We start from the raw sequence: 26,467 nt of genomic DNA, 5'->3' as shown, positions 1-26,467 counted from the left end.
CGCATAAAGGAGGCAAAAGTTTTCAGAAAAGAGGTATATCGATGGTTATGCCAAAGGTAGTGGAGTAGTAATGATTGTTTGCAGTTTCTGTGTAATTTCGTATTCTCTTTAATAATTTATGTTATTTCGAAACTCTTGTGATGCCAATGTAGGCCATATGAATAAGGAGGGAAATTTCTATGAGCTTTTGTTTCTGTAACAATCTATAACAACCAGAGAATAAATTCTAAAAAAACGTACAGAGAAAACGTGAATGCCAAAACCGCAAACCTAACCAGTTGTTATTACATCAACTACCTTGATTTTACATTAAGACTTTAGACTAGAATAAGGACTTGAGTCCCAAAAAGATATACACAAGATGCAGAAATGAGTATCAGGTACGGTCAAATCTGTATTAAGCAGCGACTCATTCTAGCTGTGTCAGGCAGGAATCCGCTTATGACAAAAAGAAATTAGAAGTAAATGTCAGTTTGGAAAGTTAGCTGCTGACTGGTTGCTTAAGGCAAGAAGTCGCTTAACCCTTAGCCTGCTAAATTTCTATAATAGACTGGTCCATCATTCAATTTGGGCAAAACCATTTATAATTACTAGGGTGTTTACTGAAAATTTACTAACTAAATAGCGAACAGTGCAGACCATGATCAGACTGCACGGATGTGCAGGCTGATCTTGGTCTGCACTGGTCGCAGAGGCTGAATCACTTGCCGCCAGCAGGCTAAAGGTTAATATAGAGGAAATCTACTGCAGGTTCAGATGTATTATAATTTAAAGGGGCTGTCTCACACATTTTAGGTGAAAAATAATTTTTCTCAAAAGTCCATAAAAAGTGAGTACTCTGAAAATGACAAGTGATACAAACTTACTGACATAAGGTTTTATGCAGGATATTCATACATTTCAGCTTTCCTTCATGCAAGATGGAGAGGAAGACAAGGTCAAGGTCGCTATCAAAATTCTGTCTATGTCTAAAGAAGAGGTAGAGGAGGCTCTCACTTATGTAAGTATATAAATGTAATAGATTTTGAAACCTGTAACATCGAAACATGTGTGCATTTGTCAGTCCCCTGTTGGAACTAGAAAGGACTTATTTCACCCCCACCCACATTAATATATTCATCTATCCCTCAGTCCACCAGATACTGCAATAACTTTAGAATTATACAATAAGTGAAACTTAATAAGTGGATAGATGGCCTTTGGCCATGAATATGCAACATTCTTCCATTTTATTGCTATGGCAACTGATGTTGTTGCTGTGGGTCATCATCACCACCATCGAAATTATGGTTTGTGTCATTGATGACAATTATGTATGCATTATCATCATCATTTTGAATATCATTACTACAACAACTGCCTATGCATTCTAAATCCGAATTGTCAGTTTTGATATATTAAATAGTGGTAAAATCCATCCATCAGTCCATCCATCTATTAATTAAAATTATATCTTCCCCATCCACCCATTGCTAGTGTATGTGTCTTCTCATCTATTAATTACTGTTATAATAATCTTCCCTTCCAGACTGACAAGGACATTGATCAGTTGAGTGAGTCTCTACAGAGGATAGAGGACAAGTTGTTGAACTTACAGGAGATGTTGGATAAGGAGGAGGAAGAGGGGACTAATTACAAGATGAGACATATCAAAACACTGCCGCAAGATAAGTCATACAAGATGGTGGGAGTACCAGGACTTAAGCTCAGGGTATTGCCACTTTTATTGTTGTACTTAATGAGTTCAGCTGATCTTTTTTTAGGGTGAGCTGTTTTCATATATGGATGGTCTAGTGTCCTGTGTCGACATTTCTACTTTAAACATTTTCTCCTTTGAAGCAATTGGTCAGAATTGAACCAAACTTTGGAAATAAGTTTTGAAATAGAAGCACTGTCGAAATAGATATAACAGTTTGAAACAGAAGAAAATAGCTTACTAAGGAGGAAGCCATTTTTAATTAATGTTTATGGGTGACATACAGTAGTTAAGCTTCCATCAGTCAGGATTTCTTGTCCTGTGTGTAACTTTATCATTGCTGGGTGGTTTGTAAAATGAACTTTGCATAAGTGTTCAGAAAGACATGATGTTTTGAAACTTATGCAAGAACAATGAATCTAATCCTCTTACTGTTTGAATTATCTCCCTTTCTGAATGTCCACCCAAATTTTGTGTCTGGTATGTAACGTTGTCATTCATGGATTTAAAAAAATGTCACCAGGGATCAGCATGACTGTAAAACCATAGCTGTATCCACTTTACTTTTTTTAATTACCCCCCTTTACTAACCCTTTTTTTTCAGTCACCTCCCTTTACTATCCCCACCTCTTTAGTTCTTTGTTCAAATCTGTACCTTTAAATTATCTTTCAGGTGCATGAGAATGGAACAGTGAATGCTCCTAGAGATTTCTATTTCAACTTACGCAAAGCTACCCAAGGAAGTACGAAGGAGCTCTTGTTAAAAAGAGTAAGTTGAAGACTTTTAACAGTTTATTTGTGGTGGTCAGTTGCAGGACTTGATTGCCTGAATAATTATCAAGGTCATTATTAATGTGTGTAAGCCAATCCATATCAATCTGTCATTTTATAATGTGAAGAGAATTTGCATACAAATCTACTGTTGTTAAATTGGTTTACAAAATATATAATGCAAAATAATCTATATCATTAAAAGCTGGGGTCTCAGTAGTCAAGTGGTTGAGGTCACTGGCTTTAAATGACCTACTCTTTACTGCTGTAGGTCCAAAATCTTGCTCAGGAAATGTTTCACTTTGGGAAGTTGTACAGCTGCCTTTGTGGCTTTACCTTGTTGATTCCATTCACCTAAAATTGTGTCTAGATGAATGCCTTGGGTCTTCCTCCACCCTGGAAAGCTCGAAAGTCATAATATTACCTTCAGCTGTGTCTATTTGATGATAATCCCAACAAAAACAAAAAGATGCATTACATAACGAATAAGTATTTACCTTTGAATTGCTTTTGACAGCTGTTGGATGAGTTATCGGGTATATTTGTTAATCCGCAAAATCCCAAGTTGGCACCCATAGCCAAGAAGATCTTCAATCAGTTTGGACGAGAAGTTAAAGACGTGTTCAGTCTACAGACTGAGGATGTGGTCTGGGTCTCCTTCGGAGAATCTTACATCTCCCCGTTCAGTAAGTTTGCCTTAGTTATATTAATATCTATAACAATGTTTTACTAGCTGTAGATGTGGACTGGAATATTTAGATGGTAAATGGATTGGAATGTCCAGTAGATGGTATTCAGATTGGAATATTTGGTAGGTTGTCTACCGGTATGTAGGAATATCAGGTAAGTGTCAAACAGATTGGAATATCTGGTAGGTGGTAACCAGACTGGAATATCCAGATTTGAATATCCAGTAGATGGTTACTGGATTAGAGCATCTGGTAACTAGGCTCTTTTTATGCTGTCAAAAACAGTTACCCGAGACTCGAAATTAATATTCCAATATAGGCGTTAAACCAGTGATAGATGAATTCTCCTTACATACAATATTCTACAAACAATAATACATGATGTAATAAATCTTAATGTTTGACTTCCTTAAAGTAAAATTTAACCTGCAAGGAAGCTGCTATAGTTTTTGTGGTTGACTGCTGGAAAACATAACTTTACATCATTGTAATGTCATGTTTTATTTTATGCTAACTAATGAAATACTGTATTCTGTCAGTTAAATATATTCATATTTCATCACTCACACTGTGAAAATATGAAATCTATATTTTCACACTGTGAGAGATATAGCTCCGCCCCTTCATTACATTGTGTATGAATTTTAAATTATTTGCTTAAAACAGGATGAAAATAGTAGCCGCACTTAGTTGTACACGCTCGTGCATATATTTGAAATTTTCTCACTTCTCAGTGAGATATATTCCATATTCACTCAAAACAAACAAATATCCTCCATATATGTATTATTTTGATCAAAATGGATATTGTCTTTTCTGTTTTGTTGTTCTTTCTGTTTATGAAAGAAATGTTGTTTTTGCTTTGTTGTGAAATTTGTTAAGTTTCAGGATGTAATTATGCATTACCAGTGATATTTCAAATGTGTATTATTTCAGCATATGCGTTGCAAGTGATATTTGATATGGCGAAAGGGAAGGATGTGTTTGAAGAGAAGCAAGTGATCCTTAGAGAACAACTGATGCCAGAAGAAGGTTTTGAAGGCATGGCAGAGTAAGTGCTGCTGTTTGTTGTGTCTTTTTTATAGCCTAAAAGTATTTATTCCCAAAAGTAAATTACATATTTGTACAATTACAACAAGTTAACAAGATGTTAAGGAAAGGGTAAAAAAGCGACAATGTCTGATGTCACTGTTTGAAGTCACTATTTACAAACTGACTGTCCAAAAGTCTGATTTCTAATGTTTTGCAGAGGGGGCTGTGAGAAATAAAGTTTACACCTATTTGGAGTAAATCTGAATTTTCCTTTGAGGTGTAGCCAAGGGAAATTCTGTTTGTAAGTAAAATCCTGTAACATTTTCTAACCAAAAATAAATATGACTTTTTGTGTAATGTATGTGAATGTTCATGTCAAAAAAACTTTTACGATATGTTTCAGTCATGAGAAATACGAAGCAAGTATAGGTTTCCCGGCAGTATATGAGTATGAAAAGTGTAAACATGAAGGTGAAAAGGCTCAAGTTGATCAAATGGCAAGCATGGCAGAGTTGGATCCTCGGGGACACTTTCTACAGTTTATGGTAAAATTCACTATGCTCCCAAGCAGACATGTTAACCAAGTGGAAATAATTTGTTTACTGTATATTCCCTTATTTAAGGAAGTTTAAGAGAAGAATACCATAATGCTGGTATTTTCTTATGACCTTAATAACTTAATAAAAGAAATCCCCTAGAATATCAGGGGATGCTTTTGTTTGTAGGGGGTGGTGACATTGAATAGTGAATATATGGTATACTGTAATGTACATGTGAACAATTCCGTGAATTCAAAAATAGTCTGAAAACACAATGGTAGACTTGGGCAGTAAAATTTTCAGCTACAAATATAAAAATCTTGATTTTGCTGTGACGAATTTTCGTGACACATTAAAAAACATAAATTGCCACAATGTATTCACTTCAGTTATTTCTGATTTTACAATAAATCCTTCCTAGTTATTCCTAACTACTTTTTTTTTTTTTTGGAAGAAAAATTGAAATAGAAGGATGAAAGTGTATCAGTTGTATTGCTTTTATATGATTCTATTAATTTAACTATAATTTTGATTGTATTTTTTGCTATGTGAACTACTTTAGACTTGTTCCCTGTTTGTTTTGCAGCCAGACCCCAAGAAGGTATTATACCCAGAAATCATAATGAACCACAAGTTACCTATAGGACATAAAGAACTCTGGCCGGCTGAATCACAGATTTGGGTTGTATCAAAGGTAGGCTTCTAACAGGCTTCTAAGAACACAGTATGAATATGTACTACTACTAAAAAAAAACTGTTAGTTGCAAAGGACAGTTACTTCTTAATGTCTAATTGTGAATGCAGCTCTGCATATCCGTGAAATGATACATTTTTCCGAGTTAAATACATTTGATGAAGATTATTAATTACTAATGGTAAAATAATTTTAGTGGAAAGTAAACATGATATATCTTTAAAAAGAGTTGTGTGTACATGAGAAGATTATGGTATCTCTTTAACAAGAGTTGTGTGTACATTAGATGAGCATAGTTTATCTTTACCTTTCAGTCTGGCTTTATCTTCATAAAACCATTCCCCCAGCTGTGCCTCGCTGTGACTGAGGTGAAGATTGAGACAAACTTGACTGGCAAGGATACCAAGGTATCCGGCTATGTTGTCTCACTACAGAAGAAGATGATTGGCAATCCGCACCAACTCTGGACGTTCAATCCTGATGCCACGATATCATCTAAGGTAAGACAGAATGATTGATACTCATTGGGCATGGGGAGGTTGTGAGGAATTTAGTTTGAAAGTTTTGTCAATACACAATTATATTAAATTCCAGTTGAAAAGTAAAATGCACATTAATCCAGAAAAGTATAAAATTGTATCCACTGTGATAGATCTATTGAGACAGGGGAAAGAAAACAAATTTGTCACTCAGAAATTATTTTGTTACCTAGGTTTATCTCATCTTATTCCTCACCTTGTGTATTTTCAGTGTAATTATGTCAAGTAATTTCAAATATGTAATTTAAAAATTTTAAATCAAAATAGGATCATATAATGATTTCTGTTACAGGCCTATTCAGATATGTTACTGACATATCTTGGTAAGAAATTTGGTGAGGAATCAGAGGACAGCGCTCAACCAGAGGGACTGAAGCCAGGCAGCCGGGTGTATATGGTGGTGACCGAACCCCTTACCAAGAAAGACAAAACACTCCAAAGGTAAAACTCCTGATGACCAGTCTGAAAACACTAGGTTCTGATTGGTTGTTTCTGAACACACTTTTGAAATTGACCAATGGCATGGTTGCATTCAGAGACTGGGTCTCCCAATAATATTTCAGTTTTATATCTTAAGAAATAGATAAAGCGAAGAACTAACTCCAGAAATATACTTTTTACTTCAAAACTATTTTATATCTTCAAATTCTGCTTGCTATAAATATTTGTTCTGTGCAGCCATACATTTTGATGGAATGTGTTAAGGTGTAAGAAACAATCATGAATAAAAACCATGAATGTTTATAGATAGAGCTGATGAATCATAAAAGTACCATATTTTATTGTGCAATAATTCATGGTTACATCAATCCACGAAATTAAATTTCAACTAACATATCAAGTTGCAATTCATTCGTATCAAAATTTGAAAATCAGCGAATTTGTACTTCCATAAAATAGCAGTATTTGCCCAAACCACAAAATTTCCTGCCCACACAAATGAGTTCACTGCATATGCTTAAGTTGAATATGCACAGAGAAATTTTCTAATGTACTATAATATTTAAGCACATTTTCACATAATGTGATTTAAACCAAGCTTCACCATTATGTTTTTAGTTTGCTATACCTTAAACATATATTATGTAAATGATATTTTACATTTAAGGTTTGCGCTGAAACAAGAGAAAATTGGAAACCTTGGACAATGGAAGTTTAATGATGCTACAAACCCAGAATGGAACAAACAAGCATTGTCATGGCCCGTGAAAGCAGATGGCTCTCTCAATATGGTAAACTTTAGAACATTGTGAAACTCTGTTTGCTTAAACATCAGTGGCTCCTTTGTATTTTGGTTAAAATTTAGATAGAATAAATTTAATGGTCATTATTGATGGTCATTATTTTCCATTATCAACGTTAGCTGCAGTCAACATCATACTTGTTACCACCTGTTTTAGCAACTTTATATATAAATTAAACACTTTAGAGCCTGCCTGATCATTTTACTATAATATAGTGTAAAATCATTTAATTTCGTGGGCATGAAATTTCGTGGTATAGGTCAGAATGGCAAATTCGTGGGGATATAAATTCGTGGATTTCAACTTTTGAACATAAAATGAATGAGAATTCCACTTCTTCGTTGGGATTAAATTTCGTGGAGTGACTCAACCACGAAATCCACGAAAATTAATCCCCCACGAATAATAATGATTTCACAGTATATTCCATTAAGAGTTTTTCTGTACAAGACTAGCAGTAATAAAATTGGCCTCATCAGGCAAACTGGTGTTACTATGAATTGTACCTTTTAAACGATTGTATAAAACTTCCAGAAACAGTTACTATCCAATGGCAAATGTATACAAAGTGACCTTTCTAGCAGTTAAGCAAACAAACTATCGTCACAGTCATTTGACTTTGAGAAATGTTTGTCATCTTAAAACAGATCTAGAAATTTTTTTTTATCACATTTTAAAAGTTAATTTATACAATGGTTTATCAACAGTTCAACATTCTACTTGTCTCTCTTGAATCAGTTTATTAAGAGAACACTTTTGGACAGTCACTTGTGTGGTCTTTTGATACATTGTCTGTTGTAAACATTTTTATCAGGAATACGACTGGCCTATGGAGGGGTACATTCTGCCGTTTGCTCCAAAATTACATAAGAAGGAACAAGCAGAAGACGGCCTATTTGGAAGTATGTTTTATAATTATTCAGAGTAACTTAGAGTAACCCTTTCTTGCAATTTGTAAACAAAATAATACAAGATATGTTTGAAAACATTGATTAATTGAATACAGATACCAAAATTGTGTTGACTTCCATTTCTGTATCGATTAAATCTGCAAGTTAATCCTTTAGGAGCATAGAATTCTGCCAAGCAAGTTAAAAAGCAGACATGGTTTAGTTAAGTCAGTTCATAAGAGGTATTGAATGATGCAAAACCACTGCTAAAACCCCCTAGCACCAGTTTGAGCGGAACTCCTTTGTAAAATAAACTGAATGGATTCGCGACCCCAAAGGACTAGAAGAGCCAACAGCAGTCTAAGTCAGGCTAGTAAAATGCTTTGAAAAAAGAATTTACAAGTTGTCAATTCTTATTGAGTTTATTTTGATAAATTATTAACTGAAATATATCTGTTACAGTGACTCCCCTTAGATTACTGGTGGTGCGGAACGGAGAGAGGAACCTGCAGATGGCTGTCCCAGTGGTTGGTCCAAATCTCACTAATGTAAGAGTTATAAATCAACAGATTTGTATAGACTTGACTTCTGCATGCAGAAATAACTTGTGACTTAAGAAGTACCATATCGTTCTGTGAAAAAACGGAGAGCCTATTTCTCGATGCAAAGTTAATAATCTTTTGTTCCATATGCATGTACACTTATGTTAGCTCTGCTCTTGAGTAAAATTGAAATTATTGATGTGAATAAACTTGTTAATGCAACAGCACATATTAAGATGATGTTAAAAATGATGTCTCATGTCCAGTATCACATTTAAGGTTCCTGTCTAACTTTACAGAATTTGAAAATGATAAAATAATAAGCCATTTTCACAGTTTGATTTTTTTGGTGATACGTTTTCAAATATTGATACTTTTTTTTTACAAGAGAAGACTATGGAAAAACATTTTAAAATAATTTCAGGAAAATGGGAATAAGTGCCAAAAGATTTGTATATCACAGTTGTGTATAAATGTAGTTGTATTTATTTTTTAGTTCATGAAAGATCTATCTAAAAAGCCACCAAAACCAGACAAGAAGAACCGTCGGCGTCAACAGGAAGAAGCAATGATGTCGCAACAAGATAACACAACAGATAACATAGAACTTGATGTTAATCTTCACTGTCGAGATCTCTCTGTCAGGGAACTCGAATTCAGCATGGTACGATTTTATCTTACGAGTTATTCATGCAAATTTGAATTCATTTCTTATATACCAAACCGGAATTTCTGGTGTTTATGCAATTCCTTTAAAAATCTCATTTTACTCCAGAGAGGGTATAAGATGAGTCACGTGTTGTAAAAGATTTCATTTAGCTTTGTTACCACCTATGAGGTTATCCTTGAGGTGGATTTTATGATACTGTCCCACAGCCAGTGAATTATTCTAAATTTGTTACACTTTGATTTTTCAAGAAATTTTACACCTAAACCTAACTGACATGCTTATACAGGGATTGTTAGTTGAAGGCTAAAAGTTAATTCTGTTTTACAATAAATTAATTTCAGTTAAACGTGAGAAAGGCTTACTTTCATTTCTGACCAAACACAGCATTTTAAAAATATAGAAGTAATCTGGGCTTTTGTATAAACCTCTAACAAATTTGTAAAAAAAAATAATTTTTCTTGTGCTGACTTTAAGGCCTTGTATGATTTGAAGGTCACCTCAGAAAAATAGATTCTCTGTAAATTGATTCATGATATCTGTTACATGATGCTTAGAAAGCGTGTTAACAAAACAGTATAAACAAATGAGTTATTTATACACTAAACATTTTATGTGTTCAATGTATTTAATCTTTCATCAGTTCCTCGACCATTGCACATCACTACTCAGTCTTCCATTTGCTGGGCGGCGACTGTTTGATGAGAACGGTAACGAACATTTCTCATTGAAAACATTGAAACGTGACCAGCTGGTGTATGTATCATGTGGAGAGATCTGGACTGACCCTCATCTCACCAAAATGGAACAGCAACGACGATACCTGTTGTCTCAGATATCTCAGGATGTTGCCAAGATGAGACAGTATGCTGCGCTGAGAAACCCCGAAAGTAAGTATATACTTAGGATGAGTGGTCACCATATAGGTATGAAAAACATGGACATGATTAAAGTGTTTTGAGGTCAGAGGCATCTATAGTTTTTCTTTTTTACATTGTTAAACATTATAATTAATCAAATGCTGCAAACATCTCAAGTTATAGATCTCTGAAATGATCAAATGCTTTTAACATAGACTGTTAGAATAGTAAATGATTTAGCGTCATGTTCCAAAGTATGCTTGGGTAACATCTTAAAGAATATGCAAATCACAAATGATGATGCGGATCAGTAGACTTTATGTGGATATGATGTGTGACGGCTATATATAAATTCTTCAAAAGAAATCAATTTGGACTTTAACATTCACTTATAAGTTGAGATTTATTTGCAAATTAACTTTAACAGTCCATATTTGATCCCTTTGAAAAAACCTTTATACAACTTTTGTGCTTCATTTCCCAGTGAATAGTTTGGAATGTTGTTGAATGTAGGGCCTAGGTATCACAGGTGAAGAAATCATAATTTGTATTTGATTTTTATAATGTAGAATATGTTCTGCAAGTGGATCCGAGTATGGCTCCGGGAGTACCTGTCATCGTGAACCGACAGTGGTCCAAGGATGATGATGACGTAGAAATAGAAAGACAGAGTATGGCCTCAGGAAAACCACCAAGTGTCGATTCCAACCCTCAATTACAGTAAGATTTTCTGTAGTCATTTTATACATATTTATGAAAAGTATCCTAGAATAAGCAGTTAAAACAGCTTCATGAACACTTCTACTCATCACATGGTTATGATGTTACCATGTCGTTAAAAGATTTAAATGGTGTATAAAGTACGAATTTGGGGGAAATTATATTGAGCTAATGTTGCCAAAGAGTTCAGCACCATTTATTGAAAATCAGATCTATTCATATGTATATAAAGAACAAAATTTTTGCAAAATTTTAAAAGCAGTAAAATAGCTTAAAGGGATTAACTCTGCTCAAGGCACATATTTTTCCCAATTAAAGTACTTAGAATCTGAGTTTTAGTGAGGAATGATTTTTATCAAGGAATGATTTATATGAAATAATACTTAATTTCTGGTGTTTGTCTTCATTGTATTTATTTGTATTACCAGGAATGTGGAGGAGATGGACGACCCTGAAAACAGGTTCAAGTTCCACCAGAAATCGCATGATAAATCTGAACAGCGTTTGAACAATCTGAAGTGGCCGTGGGAACGACTTGTTAACGTTAATAACAGTTTTGACAATGATCCTGAGGCAAATAAGTTTACTGACAGGGAGATGTATGAGAAATACAAGTAAGTCTTCATTAAGTGAAAAGCTAAATTGTTGGGTATGAGCCCACCAGTTTAGCTCAGTAGGGAGAGCACAGATTTCAGGATCATGGGTCATGAGTTTGATCCACAAGCGAGTGAGTTGATTGAAGACATTTTGTTGGAAATTGATCGACCTCCGCCTCTGAATATGAAGAAATTGGCAGTTACATGTGGAGAATAAGAAACATCAGCCCTTATATACCTGAAAAACTTGAAAAAATGGCACTAAACAGAAAATTATGTAGAGATTATGACTGAATATGCAAATGGATCTCTTTTTTTTGTATTTTGCAGTTGGTAAATGCTTGCTAAAAATTTGAACATTTACTGGTACAGTTTATTCTTAAATTAACGGTCTCTAGGCAATGTACTTCTTGGGCAGTCAGTGTTTTAGGAACAAAAACATTACCAGGAATATATTTGAGATTTTATAAGAATATATTTTTACATCCTTTTAGACCTAAAGCAGTAACAAAGATTTCACGAGATACGCTACAGAGGTTTGTGTATGAAGATGGTTATATTGCGCTGGCAAATAACCGCCAGCTGGTGCTAGGTGTGTCAGAGCCTGAGGGACGTATTGTCGAAGTTCATCTAGTAAAGAGAAGACCAGACGATATATACCAGCAGTGGCTTATGAGAGAAAATGGGTAAATGTTTGTCACACTTAATGGTCTTTGTGAGTTATACAGTATGTACATGTCACATGCATTTGGGGATGATATTGACATTTTGAGGTACATTGTGATATTTTACTGTACTGAAACTGTACTGTACTGAAAATATAAATGAGAAAATGTGCGATAATGCTTATAACATTACAAATCTGATTACAAAAACATGATTATTTGGAGACCATAATATTTATTTTTGAATAATGTTGCAAGTATATCAGTTGGATATTCATGATATTGTATACATGTATATGTCTTTAACATATTTGTAAGATTTTTTTTTTTTTTAGAATTATGTGCTATTTTTAAGGTTGTGGGGCTATTTTAAGAGATGTGCCATCATGTAGCATGTGACATTGATAAATGTTTAACCACTGCAGTTACAAAGGAATTGTATATACGTAAATGTATGTGTATAACAATACCTATATATTATTTGTATGTTAGAATTTGCAAGTGAACAGAATGAAAAAATAAAGGTCATTCTGTTACAGAGAAATTCGTCCTAGACATAGTCAACAAGCAGTGCTCACAGTTTCCATGCCAAATAATGAACCTTTTGCGGAAGATGAGGAAGGTCGACCTTTGACCTTCTTTGGGTGCAAGGTTACGTTGCAGAGTCGTAGAACTAACGAGTTTGGTAAAGCTCACCAAAGATGGAGATACGATGCTGAAACTGGATTTATTCATGCATTTTACGCAGATCTTCCGGACAAGGAGATAACCGCTGCCAACAAGGCCGATGTTTGTACATACGCTATTGCAAACACTTCAAAGATTGACCAGCCAGTATGTATAAATTGTGTACTTTAAAATTTGATGAATGCACTACCAGACATTATTTGTTGAATTGCTTGCCCCTGACCTCTGTGGTTCGGAACCCCACTTGAAATAGTTTTGACAAAAGATAATGACTTTGTGGATCTTACATGCCTATATCTGTAACATAGGCTTTTTCCACCTCAGCAGACATTGAAGAATGGAAAATCAAGTGATAGCAAGGGTTTTTATGTGTGTTAATCCAAGGGTTAGGAAAACACCTTTCCTACTTAGACAAGAAAGATCATTTTTCTTGCCTATTGTTTATCTCATTGCATAATTTTCAAACATATAAATCACACATACAGCATATGATGTCATAATATAACATCACAATGTGCATATGTAGCTTGTCGGTACATTAGAGAAGAGAAAAGATAAGATGATCTTGTAATACCTAGTTAAGTAGGCAAGAGTATGGGGTTCTACACTGGTGCCTGCTTTGCCCAAAATAATGCCAAAAGAGACGTTCTGGGCCTTCCTGTGCTATTACCAGCAGAAAAGTCATCAAATTAGTTGAATCATGTTCGTGTGACGTAAAATCACTAAATCATTCACCATGATATCATTTGTCTTGTAGGGCTATACAGCTGATGTCCCCATGCAAACATCAACTGACAGGGCTACATTGAAGCGCATAAAGGTTTGCATGTCTTGTGCACGTGCTATGAGAGGCAGATATAAGATTTCAAAACTACCAGAAAATACACAGTTTTCTTGTGCAATGGGCAATGGTGAGTCATTATTCCTTGTACAGATCCAGAATTGTAATATTGTTATTTCTATGGCTTCCGTTTTCATTATGTAAGATAGGGTAAACCATTTCAGATTTAGATATGTTTTAAGTAAATACGATAAGACTTGAAATGGATTTTAAACATGATATAATCTCTGTCTTGGTATGTAACGGTAATGTGGTTGTCTGAAACTATTCACTTACAGTTTGAACTTTATTATAATCTACAGAATGATTGTGTTTTATTCAGAGTAGATCTACTCTATTTCCTCAGTTTTAAGGTAGTGGACCCATAAAGGCGATTGGCTGGTTTTGCTCTATTACATATTTCCGCATACAATTCCAGTATTATTTCGAAACTTGCAAAGCCATGTGATTGTTAAGCTACGTTAATGGACAAGAACTGCCAAAAAAGCAAACAAGAAGACATAATTTGCATAGAAGTTTCTGATTGTTGATATGGATCTACTACGTTAAATAGAAAAATGGTTAAGATCTTAGTCAGAACCAGTCTCTACTTTGATTAAAGGTTCACATGTTCCAAAATTTACTTCAAGAAACAAAAATATTCCCTGTTGCATTCATGGCCATGCTTTTCACAGATGCTTTGATTGGTGAAGGAGTTTTGCAAATATTTATTAAAGAAAAAACTCGGATTGGCAGAAAAATTTATTGAATCTAAAAATATCTTTGAAATGTACCAGAGGTTCAACCAGGGGACCGTGATAGACCTCTGGTATTCAAAAATGGGTAGGCTGGTGAAAATTAAAGGGTCTTTAACTTATGGTCCTGAATGTCAAAACAACAGTTTTAAACTGATGTCTCATTCTTTAATTCTCGTAACATTTCAGCAAAGAAGTTAGGACTACAGCAGATTGGTAGTTTCAATGTTGTTAATGGTAAAGTGGATCTGTCTGCACATGAGTATGAACTTACATTGCAAGAATGGGAGGAAAAATTGGCTAAACTATCTGAAGAGACCAGTGCAAGGGTGATAACGAAGGAAATTAATGTAGCAAAGACTGTTCAGACGGTAAAAGTGCTAGCATACAAGAATGGAGAGGGTAGGATGAGACCAGGGGAGATAATCTGTGGTTCCAGCATAATTGGTGTAAGTACTTACTTATTATTTGTCCAAAGAAAATATAATATTGGTATATCAACTAAGTATTCCCATATCTACATTAAGTAACAGTTTCATCAGACTTTGTTTATACATGAAGAAATGAGAGCACTTATGCGGGTGTTTATTGAACACCCTCGTAAACTCTCTATATTATAGGAATTGTAGACTGCTCAACCTGAATACTTTATATACAGTATTTACTCACATATATTATAAGACTAATTTTTTTCTCCTTAAAAATTAGATATAATGTCGGGCTTCATCTAATAAGTGAGTCAGTTTCATTGACGTAATGTATTTATAAAAGAGTCCCCAAAATACTGCCGATTTTAAAGTAATTAAAGGAACCTGTCTTATAGAAGGATCATCTTATAGATGGGTAAATATGGTAGGTTGTTTGGTTCAGCAGTTAGTAAGATAAAAAATTTCTGTGTATTTATTTCACAGATACTGAACCAGTGTACTCTGCGACTAGGACTAAACCAGGCGGCAGTACGTATGTACACGGAGGACGGTACAATGGTTGTTGAGATAGAGGACCTCATTGACTGGGCGATACAGAACTACAAAACCTTGATGGCGGATCATCTGGAAAAACTATACCAGGGTAAACAAGGTAAGAGCTGCTATTTTCAATTAAGTTTAAGTTGGATTGGAATCTTTGAAGAATTTGACAAATTACAGGGACCTTGGAGGGTAGACACAAAATATCACTTAAAATCTCCAGGTAGCGAAGAACCAGGAGAGTAAAAAGAAAAAAAATCTATTCAGAACATTGCTTAATTATTAAGTATATGTAGTGAAATGGGGTTATAGTTTATTTATCAGCTGTTTTGTTGAGGAGATTAGAAATGTTTCCCAGTGATAACAATTTTCAAGATAAACATGTTAAGAAAGTAAATTTTATAAATTGAAAATTTGTTCTTAACATCAGTAAATCCAGTTTTTCTGTGAAATGCATGAAAAACCGATGCACTTGCTAAACATCTTGTTTGGACATTTTGATTATCAAATACATTATTTTTTTTTAAGATGAGGATGAAAACCTGCAGCGAGGTGAAGGGGAAGGACAGGAAAAGGAAGGGGAGGGGCAAGATGACGTGGGAGAGGGGCCAGACAAAGGAGGTAAACATGGTCTTAGCATGACATTATACTAGTACAGGTCTGAAGAACATAACAATGCTTATAGAATCAAGATCTATGCAGTTAAAAACATCCATTTCTTTCAGTAGTCATATTTCAACAGAAATGGACTGACATGTGACATTTACAATGTGAATCTTTAACATGATCATTGACTAAAAATGTGTTTTGAAAGTTGACTTTGCTGATAATCAGAAATAAATACTAAAATTTGAGAAAAGCTTTTATTAATTTGTTTTTGAGCAATTGAGTTGTGTGCTATAAATAGAAACAGATGATGTTATGTTCTATAAATAGAAACAGACGATAAGGAGGCAGATAAGACATCTCGACAAAGAGAATATTTACTGAGTCAAGTGCGTCTACCCTCGGAGGAAACTATTCTTCGCTATCCAATAGAAATATGGGTATCCAGCGGCAAACCTTTTGTTCCACCAGAAGGTTAGTATAAACATTGATTTTTATCACCTTGTCATAATCATTGTAACCATAGTAACCATATTATACAATGACAGACTACAACTCTCTGTGACATTTAGATTGATGAATAGTTTATATATTGAAAAAAAAACTGTAATAAATTAGTTGGATCAATCAGTTAAAAATAGTTTATAATACAATTCCACGCTGATTCTGTAAAATTGCAAAAATTAGGTTGTTCAACTTAATTTTTGAAATGTGGGTAAGGATATTTTAAACAAGTGTTATAATTTTTGTAGTTGTTGAGTCCAAGATGGAGAACAGAAAGAAGAAGAGGGCATTCAGGTCAGCCGTGTCAGTCGAGTTGGACATTGAGAAACATGTACTCCGGCAAATGAAAGGTATTCATTTGTAAGAATGTAAATTTGCTTGTTGAAACTTGTATATTAAACACAAATAAATTAGACAGACAAAACAAGAAAACCATTAAGATATATTGAGAATTTCAGCAGATACCAGAGTTCAAGGTCATGAAGCTTAAAAGGGAGACAACTCATAAACTCCAGGATCTGATTGGTTATTACTTGATTTTACAAAAACAAATATTCTTTGAATTGAACCAGCTCATACAAAAGGAATGTTGCAACATGATATTATCTGGATGTATCTGTTTTCTTTAGGAAGAAGACTGGATGAGTTGAGCCCGGGAGAGTACAAGGGTACAAAGAACAGTAATAAACCTGTGATAGTTGAAGGTCATTGGGAGGAACCAACTGCTGAGGAACAACAAAAACATGACACTGTACATAAACTACAGGTAAGCTTAACGTAATCATATATAAAAACTGATGTTGGTAGGTCCCTTTATTGGCAATCATTATTTAAAGGGTTGTACTTGGAAGTAAATTAAACCCAGGTCAGTTTCTGGATTCCTTGTTAGTGCTGCAAGAGCTTTGTAATGCATGTTGTCTGTTAATCATACATCACTTTAAATAAAGCATACATTTATGTTACATTATATATTATATTTAAATATTTTTGTCATTTCTAGGAGCATCTTGCTGAAGTGAAGAAATACCAAAGAGAGAAAACAACTCCGTTGGTGTTAGACATGAGTAAAAGCCTTTACAAACAACGAGATACTGTAAGATGATAATTGCGAGTTTCTTAATGTCAGAATATATGGGTCAGCTGTCATAAATGACACAGATATTAGTTTCAAGCATACAGTAGATATGTACATTTTTGTTAAGATTTATGGTACCTGCCATTGAATCAATCGCCCCTCGTTAAATTGGGTTACAAACATTACATGTAGAAAGCTCCATGTAAGGAAGCCATCCAGCTGGTTTACAAAAGGTCACTGGTTCTACCCAGGTACCCGCCCTTGTCGGGATCAGTGCTTATTTCAGCATTCAGTGGTCTTCATCAAAAGCTGAAAAAGTCACCATATGACCTTAACTGTGTTAGTGTAACATGAAACCCCAAAAAACTATTTGACTTTATAAATCAGGTCGTACAAAGGTCAGATAGTCTCGAGACCTGCCAGTTTGAAAACCACATATTGAATAATGAAGTAACCCAAGTATTCAAAACTGTACCCAGCTGTTTTGTTTTTTTGTGTGTGTGGGGGGGGGGGGGGGGGGGGGGGTGACTAGTGGGTTTGTGAATTACTGGGAGTTAACTAGGTTACAAACTTACCATTTTTTCCTTAATTTTATTTCAGAAACGTATACTTGCTTATCCTAATGGGGAATCTGTTGAACGTGCTACATACATCTGGGGTGAAAGTTTCCAACAACTCCTTGATAGTGCTACAATGAGGCTCAATCTTTGGCAACCTGCCAAAAGGTTCTTCACAATGGAGGGGAAAGAGGTATGGTAAATTTTTCACCATTAACATGAAAGTATATTTCATTTTCTGAGTGTATATGAGTAGAATCAGTGAAACGAACTTTCTGAAGAAAGAATATACCTCGGATATTTGCAATTGCAAATTCCACGAAAAGTAGTCCCCCACAGAATTGATTAAAATCATAGTTAAAAGTTCAGATGCGAAGGAATTATATCATGAAAGAGTAGCCAGAGCAGTGTCATAATAATGCACATCTGAGCAAAACAAAAACAGATTTTCTACAAGAGAAAATCACTCAGTGGTTGAGATATGTATTATTTTGACTCTTGCACAGTATCATGCATTATTGTCTACATATTTGACAACAACCACCTAATCTTTGACACTGTGACGTAATAATTGTGATATACAAACAGGGACTTTATTGCATATTAATACACACTTTCAGTCTTATTTGTTAATTAGGAAAATAAATGTGTTAGAATTATATTTATCATAAGATTTTAATTTGTTTTTATGTAAAATATAACATTTAAAATATTTATACCTCTGATTTCTTTTACTTTCTTTTATTCAGTGTTTTTAGAGACATTTTTAGCTCGACTATACGAAGAATAAGTAGAGCTATCCTACTCAACACGGCGTCGGCGTCACACCTTGGTTAAGTTTTTCGTACCAGTTCATATTTTGACAAAGTCTTCTAAGATAAAGCTTTGAAACTTTCAACACTTGTTTACCATCACCATGGCCAGTTATAGGCAAGAGCACATAACTCCGTCAAGAATTTTGGCTGAATTATGGCCCCTTTCGACTTAGAAATCTTGGTTAAGTTTTTCGTACCAGTTCGTATTTTGACAAAGTCTTTTGAGATAAAGCTTTGAAACTTTCAACACTTGTTTATCATCACCATTTCCAGTTATAGGCAAGAGCACATAACTCCATCAAGGATTTTGGCTGAATTATGGCCCTTTTTGACTTAGAAATCTGGGTTAATATTTCGTACCAGTTCAAATTTTGACAAAGTCTTTTGAGATAAAGCTTTGAAACTTTCAACACCTGTTTACCATCACCATGGCCAGTTATAGGCAAGAGTACATGACTCCATCAAGGATTTTGGCTGAATTATGGCCCCTTTTGACTTAAAAATCTTGGTTAAGTTTTCAGTACCAGTTCATATTTTTTGTAAAGTGTTTGACATATGGCTTTGAAACTTTTATCACTTGTTTAGTATAATAGTCTCTATCTGTAGGAAAGAGTACATAACTCTGTCATCTATTTTGGCTGAATTATGGCCCTTTTTGGACTTTGAAATTGGTTCTGTTTTCATACAAGTCCAAAATTATTTGACATATGGCTTTTAACTTTGAACACTTGTTTATCATTATGATTTCCATCTGTAGGCAAGAGTACATAACTATTTTGACTGAATTATGGCCCTTTTTGGACTTTAATATTGGTTCATACATTGCCATTTAGTGCAAGACTTATCGAAATCAAAGAAATACAGGAACATTGTTTGTCTAATCTATTTATTTCTTTTGTCTGAATATCTGTGGAAATATTTCGACCCCTTTCTTCAATCAATTCTTCGAATAGTCGAGCGCGCTGTCATCAGACAGCTCTTTTTGTTTAAAATAAATTCATTTAACTACCTGACTGGGCTAATGTTACTCATGAAACACATTCTGTTACCTAGGTAACGAAATTCTCAAAAATACAGAAGGATGAGTTGGTTTGTGTATCAACTGGTAAACCATTCAAACAGGGACAATCTAGTAGACTGGATATAGAGATCAAGGCAAACTGGTCACGTGCACACAAACAGTATGGTCCTACATCTACAGATGTCCATGTTGAAGCACCAGCTAACCCTAAAGTTAATGTAAGTATTGACAGAATTGATTGACAAGGTGTATTGATTGGGAATTTAGTCATATCAAATCTGTTCTTTTTGAAGTTTGAAGTTTGAAGTTGAAGTTTTTTTCTCTACAAGTAAATTTAGCTCAGTTTTGATAGTAAAGCTTGCAAAACATTATTGAATTATATCCTCTAGCATACCAGTTGTTCTTGCAATGAATTGACAAAGATATTATATCTGTAATCATCCATTCTTTACCACTGAGTTATGTACGGGAAATGTCGGTTCCTGTAGATTGAGTAATTTTTCTGTAGGTTTTGTCTCGTCCAGGATACCGACTATATCTTAAGCCAAAATTGCTTGTACGTCATCATAAATAATGACTTTGAACAGGGGAAGTGTTACGATCATTTATATACAAAGCGCCTATAAATCTCTGACAATTGCGTCAGAGAGTCGATGTTTGGCTCAGTGGTTAGAGCATTCAGTTTGGGTTAACAACCGAGTGATCTGGGTTCAAAATCACAGGCAGTACAGATTTTTTATAATAAAATGCCACATGCAGTAGGGAGTTTTCATAATAAAATGCCACAGGCAGTAGGGATTTTTCATAATAAAATGCCACAGGCAGTAGGGATTTGTCATAATAAAATGCCACAGGCATTTTTCATAATAAAATGCCACATGCAGTAGGGATTTTTCATAATAAAATGTCACAGGCAGTAGGGATTTTTCATAATAAAATGCCACATACAGTAGGGATTTTTCATAATAAAATGCCACAGGCAGTAGGGATTTGTCATAATAAAATGCCACAGGCATTTTTCATAATAAAATGCCACATGCAGTAGGGATTTTTCATAATAAAATGTCACAGGCAGTAGGGATTTTTCATAATAAAATGCCACATGCAGTAGGGATTTTTCATAATAAAATGCCACATGCAGTAGGGATTTATCATAATAAAATGTCACAGGCAGTAGGGATTTTTCATAATAAAATGCCACATGCAGTAGGGATTTTTCATAATAAAATGCCACATGCAGTAGGGATTTTTCATAATAAAATGCCACAGGCAGTAGGGATTTTTTTTTTATTATATAATGCTATGTTCTTCGATTTATTATGGCTAAAAGTCGTAAGATTGTAAATAAAAAAGGCAGAATTGATGCCGAAACATTTATGTAAACTGACCGCCATTACATAACTGAGGTTCTATGAGAAACATGAAGTAAATATCCATATCTTGTAGGTAACTTGCAGAAAGTTGCCTGTTAGTCTATGCATCTTAATTATGTTATTTCTTTGGTAATAGATAATGAAATCTCTGTCTGGGAGTATGTTTGAGGTACCAAGCCATTGTGTGGTGATCACGTGTTGTGTTCTCCATTATCCGTTATATTGTATAGTAGTCTAGATTAGAACAGATATTGCTCAGTGAATTTAAACCAGTGAGGAGTTTTATACTACATTTACTTGTGCTATATGTGTTTGGATATATAAATTGCTTCCAAAATCATTTAACAATATTATGGTTATGGGAACATTGGGAGAAAGGGTGGAGGGGGGCTCACTGTCCTGAATGAATGGGATTCCTGACTCTGAATTACTTGCCTTTCACCTTGCCGAGATCAGGTCATCCTGTGAGGATGCCATCCATCTGGGTATAAGAGGTTACCATTCTACCCAGGTGCCTGCCCATGCCAGAAACAGTGTTGAGAGAAGCATTTGTGAGGTAACAGTCTCCATAAAAGCAGGAAAGTTATTGTATGATATAAAATTATGTGAGAGTGACTTAAAATTCAACAAAACAAAACAAATATAATGCTATGATGCCTATATATGGCTTCATGAAAGTTGTGAGTTAATTCCACTTTTGTTTTAAATTTATTTTACTCAGATAGCAAAGTCAGTTAACAAGAGTTTGCTCCCTTGGCAGTGGGAGGTTGGGATGGGGAGAGGTGGGGGTTTAGACTGATATGCAACCAGCTTGCCGCTTAAAATGTATCCATTGTTTTGCACAAGTAGCTGTAAAATTGCCATTACCCATCTGTAAAATTGTACAAAAGATGAATAAGATTTTTATTGCAACTCCCAACCTGCAGTCTTCCTTGCAGTTCAAGTTGAGATCTGGCTGAAATATTGTTCATACAGTATATTGTAAATAGTGTACGTGTGATGTTGTAAGATTACTTAGAAAGTTTCCTTTTTTGCAGTTGAGAATATATAATAGGTAAATTATGAAGATTCAGCTTGACATCTGAGCCACACAATGAGAAAACCAACATAGTGCATTTGCAGCCAGTATGGATCCAGACCAGCCTGTGTATCCACGCAGTCTGGTCAGGATCCATGTTGTTGGCTTTCAAAGCCTATTGCAATTAGAGAAACAGCAAAAAGAAAGGATCCTGACCAGACTGTGCAGATGTGCAGGCTGGTCTGGATCTGTGCTGGTCGCAAATGCACTACGTTGGTTTTCTCATGGTACGGCTCATTTATTGTTCAGTTATAAATATCAGACTTGTTTCAATTTTTAAATATTATGCAGTAAAGAAATCTGAGGGTAATTTTTTTTGACACTGTTGTGTCTGCATATAAATATATAACTAAAGGTTATTTAGTGCTTATTCATTGAAAAGAATCTTTAAACAATAACTAATTAAATTCATGTTTTGTCATACAGGTTGATCCATTTGGACCCCCAGCACTGGCGCTACCTTTGACCAGTGGTGATCAAGGAACCCAAAGTACAACAAGGCCCCAGACTGCCAAGGCAAAGTAAGGGAAAAGTACTGACATACTAGCCTCTGCGGCAAAGTAAGGGAAAGTACTGACATAGCCTCTGACCCAAAGTGAAATGTTGATGGGAAACAGACTTCTGACTTATCAGGGTAGAAAGTAGAATGTGAATATACTTTATGTAGATAAATACAGACACGGAATGCATGAGTGCCAATCTAGATGGCTGTAGAACTTTTGTATGAGAACGTTGTTTAAAATATAGACATAACGTCAGCAGACATGTCGCAAACAGATGTTGACATATTATCAGCTAATGTTGGCATATCATCAGCAGACATTGACTTACATTCAGCAGACATTTACTTATCATCAGCCGATATTGACATATCATCAGCTGACATGTCATAATCAGATGCTGAATATCATCGGCCGACATTGATAAATCATCAGCAGAATGTTAACATATCATCAGCCAATAATGACTTGCCATCAGAAGGCAACGTATCTGGCTTGGTTTTAAAGGAGCTACCAGTAATTTTTTTTGAAAGGCTTATACCAATACATTTTCAGTATTGAACTAATGGTTGTTCATGATGATCGAATTCCACTTTTTCTATTTTACAAATACTCTATGTTTGAATGACATTTGAATTTCTACCATTGTTATTTATTGTGAAGATTGACTTATAAAAGCTGTTATATACAACTAGTTTAGTTGTCTATTATTAGCCCGTTGTAAATACTGTGTGTTGTATATGTTGAAATTGTGCTAGATACTAGTGTTCAAATTGAATCGAAATTCACAAACTTATATTCTGTGATATATTTCTTAGAGAGCATGATTTTATTATATCATGTGTTTTAAAATGTTTTTTGCTTTATTTGAAGGCACTTTCTTATGTTGTATTTTTAATGCCTTTGTCAAACTGTTTTATCTAATATTTTTTGCCATAGATATTAATAGTACATTGTATTTCCATACTTTTATACTATAGTCTTTATATGTGAATTCGATAACTGTAATTTCATGCTACATGTGCACAACAATTCCAAGTTGTTATAATTTTACAATGTTTTGTGATTTTTCAATTGAAGTGTCTAACACAAAGTCATATCTCCATAGTTTTGATAACTTTCCTCAAAATGATGAAATTCGAGAGATATTGTTTGATTTTGATATAAATACAGTCTTTGAAATTATCAACATAAGAAGTGTGGAATGTCTGTATTTTTAAGGTACATGAAATAAAATATAAGTATCATGGAAAAAATTCAAGGGTCTAGGTATTAATGTTAATTTCAGAGACTTGTATTTAGAGCACTTGTTAGCTAATCACATGATTTTACCATTCTGACATGACAAAACGGCTCAGTTGTGTACAAAACTGTCAATATATTTTTATGTTTTTAAAGTTTATGTAAATCATAAACAGGTGTCAACTATGTTTTTGAATATTCTGTCTTATGAACTTTTATGAATTATTTATTATTATATGTGATAGTATTAAAGTTTGTGTATTGTTTTTACATTTTGAGCAGTTTATTTATATATATTTATGATAGGCCAACATGTGGTGTGAAACTACATCATTTAGTATAAATGAAAAGCCAGAAGCATTTTTTAATTATTTTGCATTAGTCTAAATGTTAGTCAAATTCATCTTTATAAATCTCATTTACCGAGAATTTCTTTACATTCCATGAAGTTTGAATCTTTTATAAATCTCATTTACCGAGAATTTCTTTACATTCCATGAAGTTTGGATCTTTTAATAATCTCATTTACCGAGAATTTCTTTACATTCCATTAAGTCTGGATCTTTTATATATCAATCTCATTTACCAAGAATTTCTTTACATTCCATGAAGTTTGGACTATATTTACAAAGTTTTTTGACCCTCCACTCACATACATTCTGAACTATTTCTTTGTACATTTAAACCAATCTGTCTCATACATTTACATTTGTCATTTTGAAATTGTAACATTCCGTCCACCAAATATTTTTATTTTATCTATGTTGCTTAAATATGTTTTTTGTGCAGTTTATTCTTTATTTGTCTATTTTCCATGCCAATGACTGCAATAATGCACAAAGGGGCAACTGTAGATGTTCCGCTACCTCCAGAAGTTTGAAAGTCCCTGTTTGACATATAATTATGCCGTTTAAAATTTAGGAAACGTTTTTAATCTTTTTTTTCCAGTTGTCAAATAGTAAGCTTGTCTGTGCAACTGCAAACAGTTTAATATAACTTTGTTCATGAATTATAGAGGGCTGAGCACGAAACTATTATATCTTGTTCCTTATTTATGTACAGTTACAATGTAGTTCCATGCTCATCCCTTAGTATGACTTGTCATGACAAATGTTGCCTATAGAAAGTACACGTTTTATTCAGTGTACCGTTCCTTCTGGCAGCATTTCTTGGACTTTAAATAGATCTAAAATCAAATCAATAAAAGTCTTGACATTTATTTGGTATGTATCCTGGAAAAACTCAAGTTCTAAGGTTTAGCTTTAGCTTTTATTATAATGGTTTGGACAGGTTTTGTTGTTTTGGGCACATCATTTTAGAAGTTAGGAAACATTTTTTTAAACTTTATTTTTCCGGTTTTCAAATGTTTCATGCTTGTGTTAGAATGGGTTGTGATAGACTGTCTATGGTCACTTGTGATAGATGTTTTTGTTATGAAATGTAGAAAATAAAATATGACTAGAATAAAACTTAAATGAATTAGATCTTGTTGTTTTCATAATGGAATTTTAAGTGAAATCGCACTGAGTATCTTGAGGATTGACTTTAAAGTATCACAGGCCCAGGAGCAGGGGAATAGGGGGTTTGGTTCCCGCAATTTTGAGAGTGGGGGAAGGGGACAGCATAATTATGCTTTGACCCCAAAGTTATGATAAGAAAACTCTCAGAAATAATAGAAGGTAAAAGAAAAGTATGCCAATGTGAAAGAGCATTTAGATGTACTGATAAGCATTTTGATAAGATGTCTATTGTCCAAAATAGGGGTAGATTAGGATGACCAGTCCCCCACCCGGCCAACTATGAGATTGCTCCTACGTCAATGAGTATTTAAACACGGACATGTTTGCGTTTTTGGGTGTTAGGGAATCCCCTGATGGGGATAAATCATCAAGTTCTACGACTTTGAAAAGCGGCCAAGTTTAAGAATAAGTTTTGGTGCGTTCTATAAACGAGTTCAAGCTCCAAATGTTGTTTGTGACTGACTGGTGATTTCCATGTAACATTGTCTAATTGTTGTACATTGTCTATGTACTTTCGTTTAATTTCAGTCATGTATACATGCTGTGTTGGGTTTCTTTCCGAGAAAGCTGCGTTCTTGGAGATTCTTAATGGATCTTTGCCCTTTTTGAGTCGGCTAAAGGCTGAAAACCTTTTGACGAGTCCTTGCTGTTCAGCGATTCTATAAATGGACCGAATAACACGTGAAGGGATGTAGTTCCATTAGATTTCTCAAACTTCAAACAGTTCACTGCATGAATGAAGTTAAGTTGTGTCAATTCCCTTTGCTATGACCAATATACGATGTAATCTGTCATATTTATG

At 34.4% G+C, this 26,467-nt stretch overlaps 1 protein-coding gene across 1 annotated transcript; it reads left to right on the top strand.

Moving 5' to 3' along the window:
• Positions 1–6: 6 nt before the first annotated feature.
• Positions 7–25,629, top strand: LOC123536323 (doublecortin domain-containing protein 1-like). Its single transcript, XM_053535574.1, has 30 exons — positions 7–33; positions 905–1,000; positions 1,529–1,711; positions 2,370–2,465; positions 2,985–3,153; positions 4,093–4,207; positions 4,592–4,733; positions 5,314–5,421; positions 5,736–5,921; positions 6,253–6,401; positions 7,069–7,192; positions 8,019–8,106; positions 8,557–8,642; positions 9,133–9,300; positions 9,947–10,193; positions 10,733–10,883; positions 11,312–11,497; positions 11,974–12,165; positions 12,684–12,978; positions 13,589–13,742; positions 14,596–14,855; positions 15,318–15,486; positions 15,903–15,995; positions 16,311–16,454; positions 16,733–16,834; positions 17,114–17,250; positions 17,485–17,577; positions 18,160–18,309; positions 19,985–20,170; positions 22,830–25,629. The coding sequence occupies exons 2-30, from the start codon at positions 914–916 to the stop codon at positions 22,926–22,928; spliced, it is 4,359 nt and encodes a 1,452-aa protein (XP_053391549.1). The 5' UTR covers positions 7–33; positions 905–913; the 3' UTR covers positions 22,929–25,629.
• The last annotated feature ends 838 nt before the right edge of the window (positions 25,630–26,467 follow it).

The sequence above is a fragment of the Mercenaria mercenaria genome, unplaced genomic scaffold (genome assembly GCF_021730395.1).
Source record: "Mercenaria mercenaria strain notata unplaced genomic scaffold, MADL_Memer_1 contig_4928, whole genome shotgun sequence".
NCBI classification, from domain to species: domain Eukaryota; kingdom Metazoa; phylum Mollusca; class Bivalvia; order Venerida; family Veneridae; genus Mercenaria; species Mercenaria mercenaria.
This window is presented reverse-complemented; position numbering and strand designations above follow the sequence as displayed.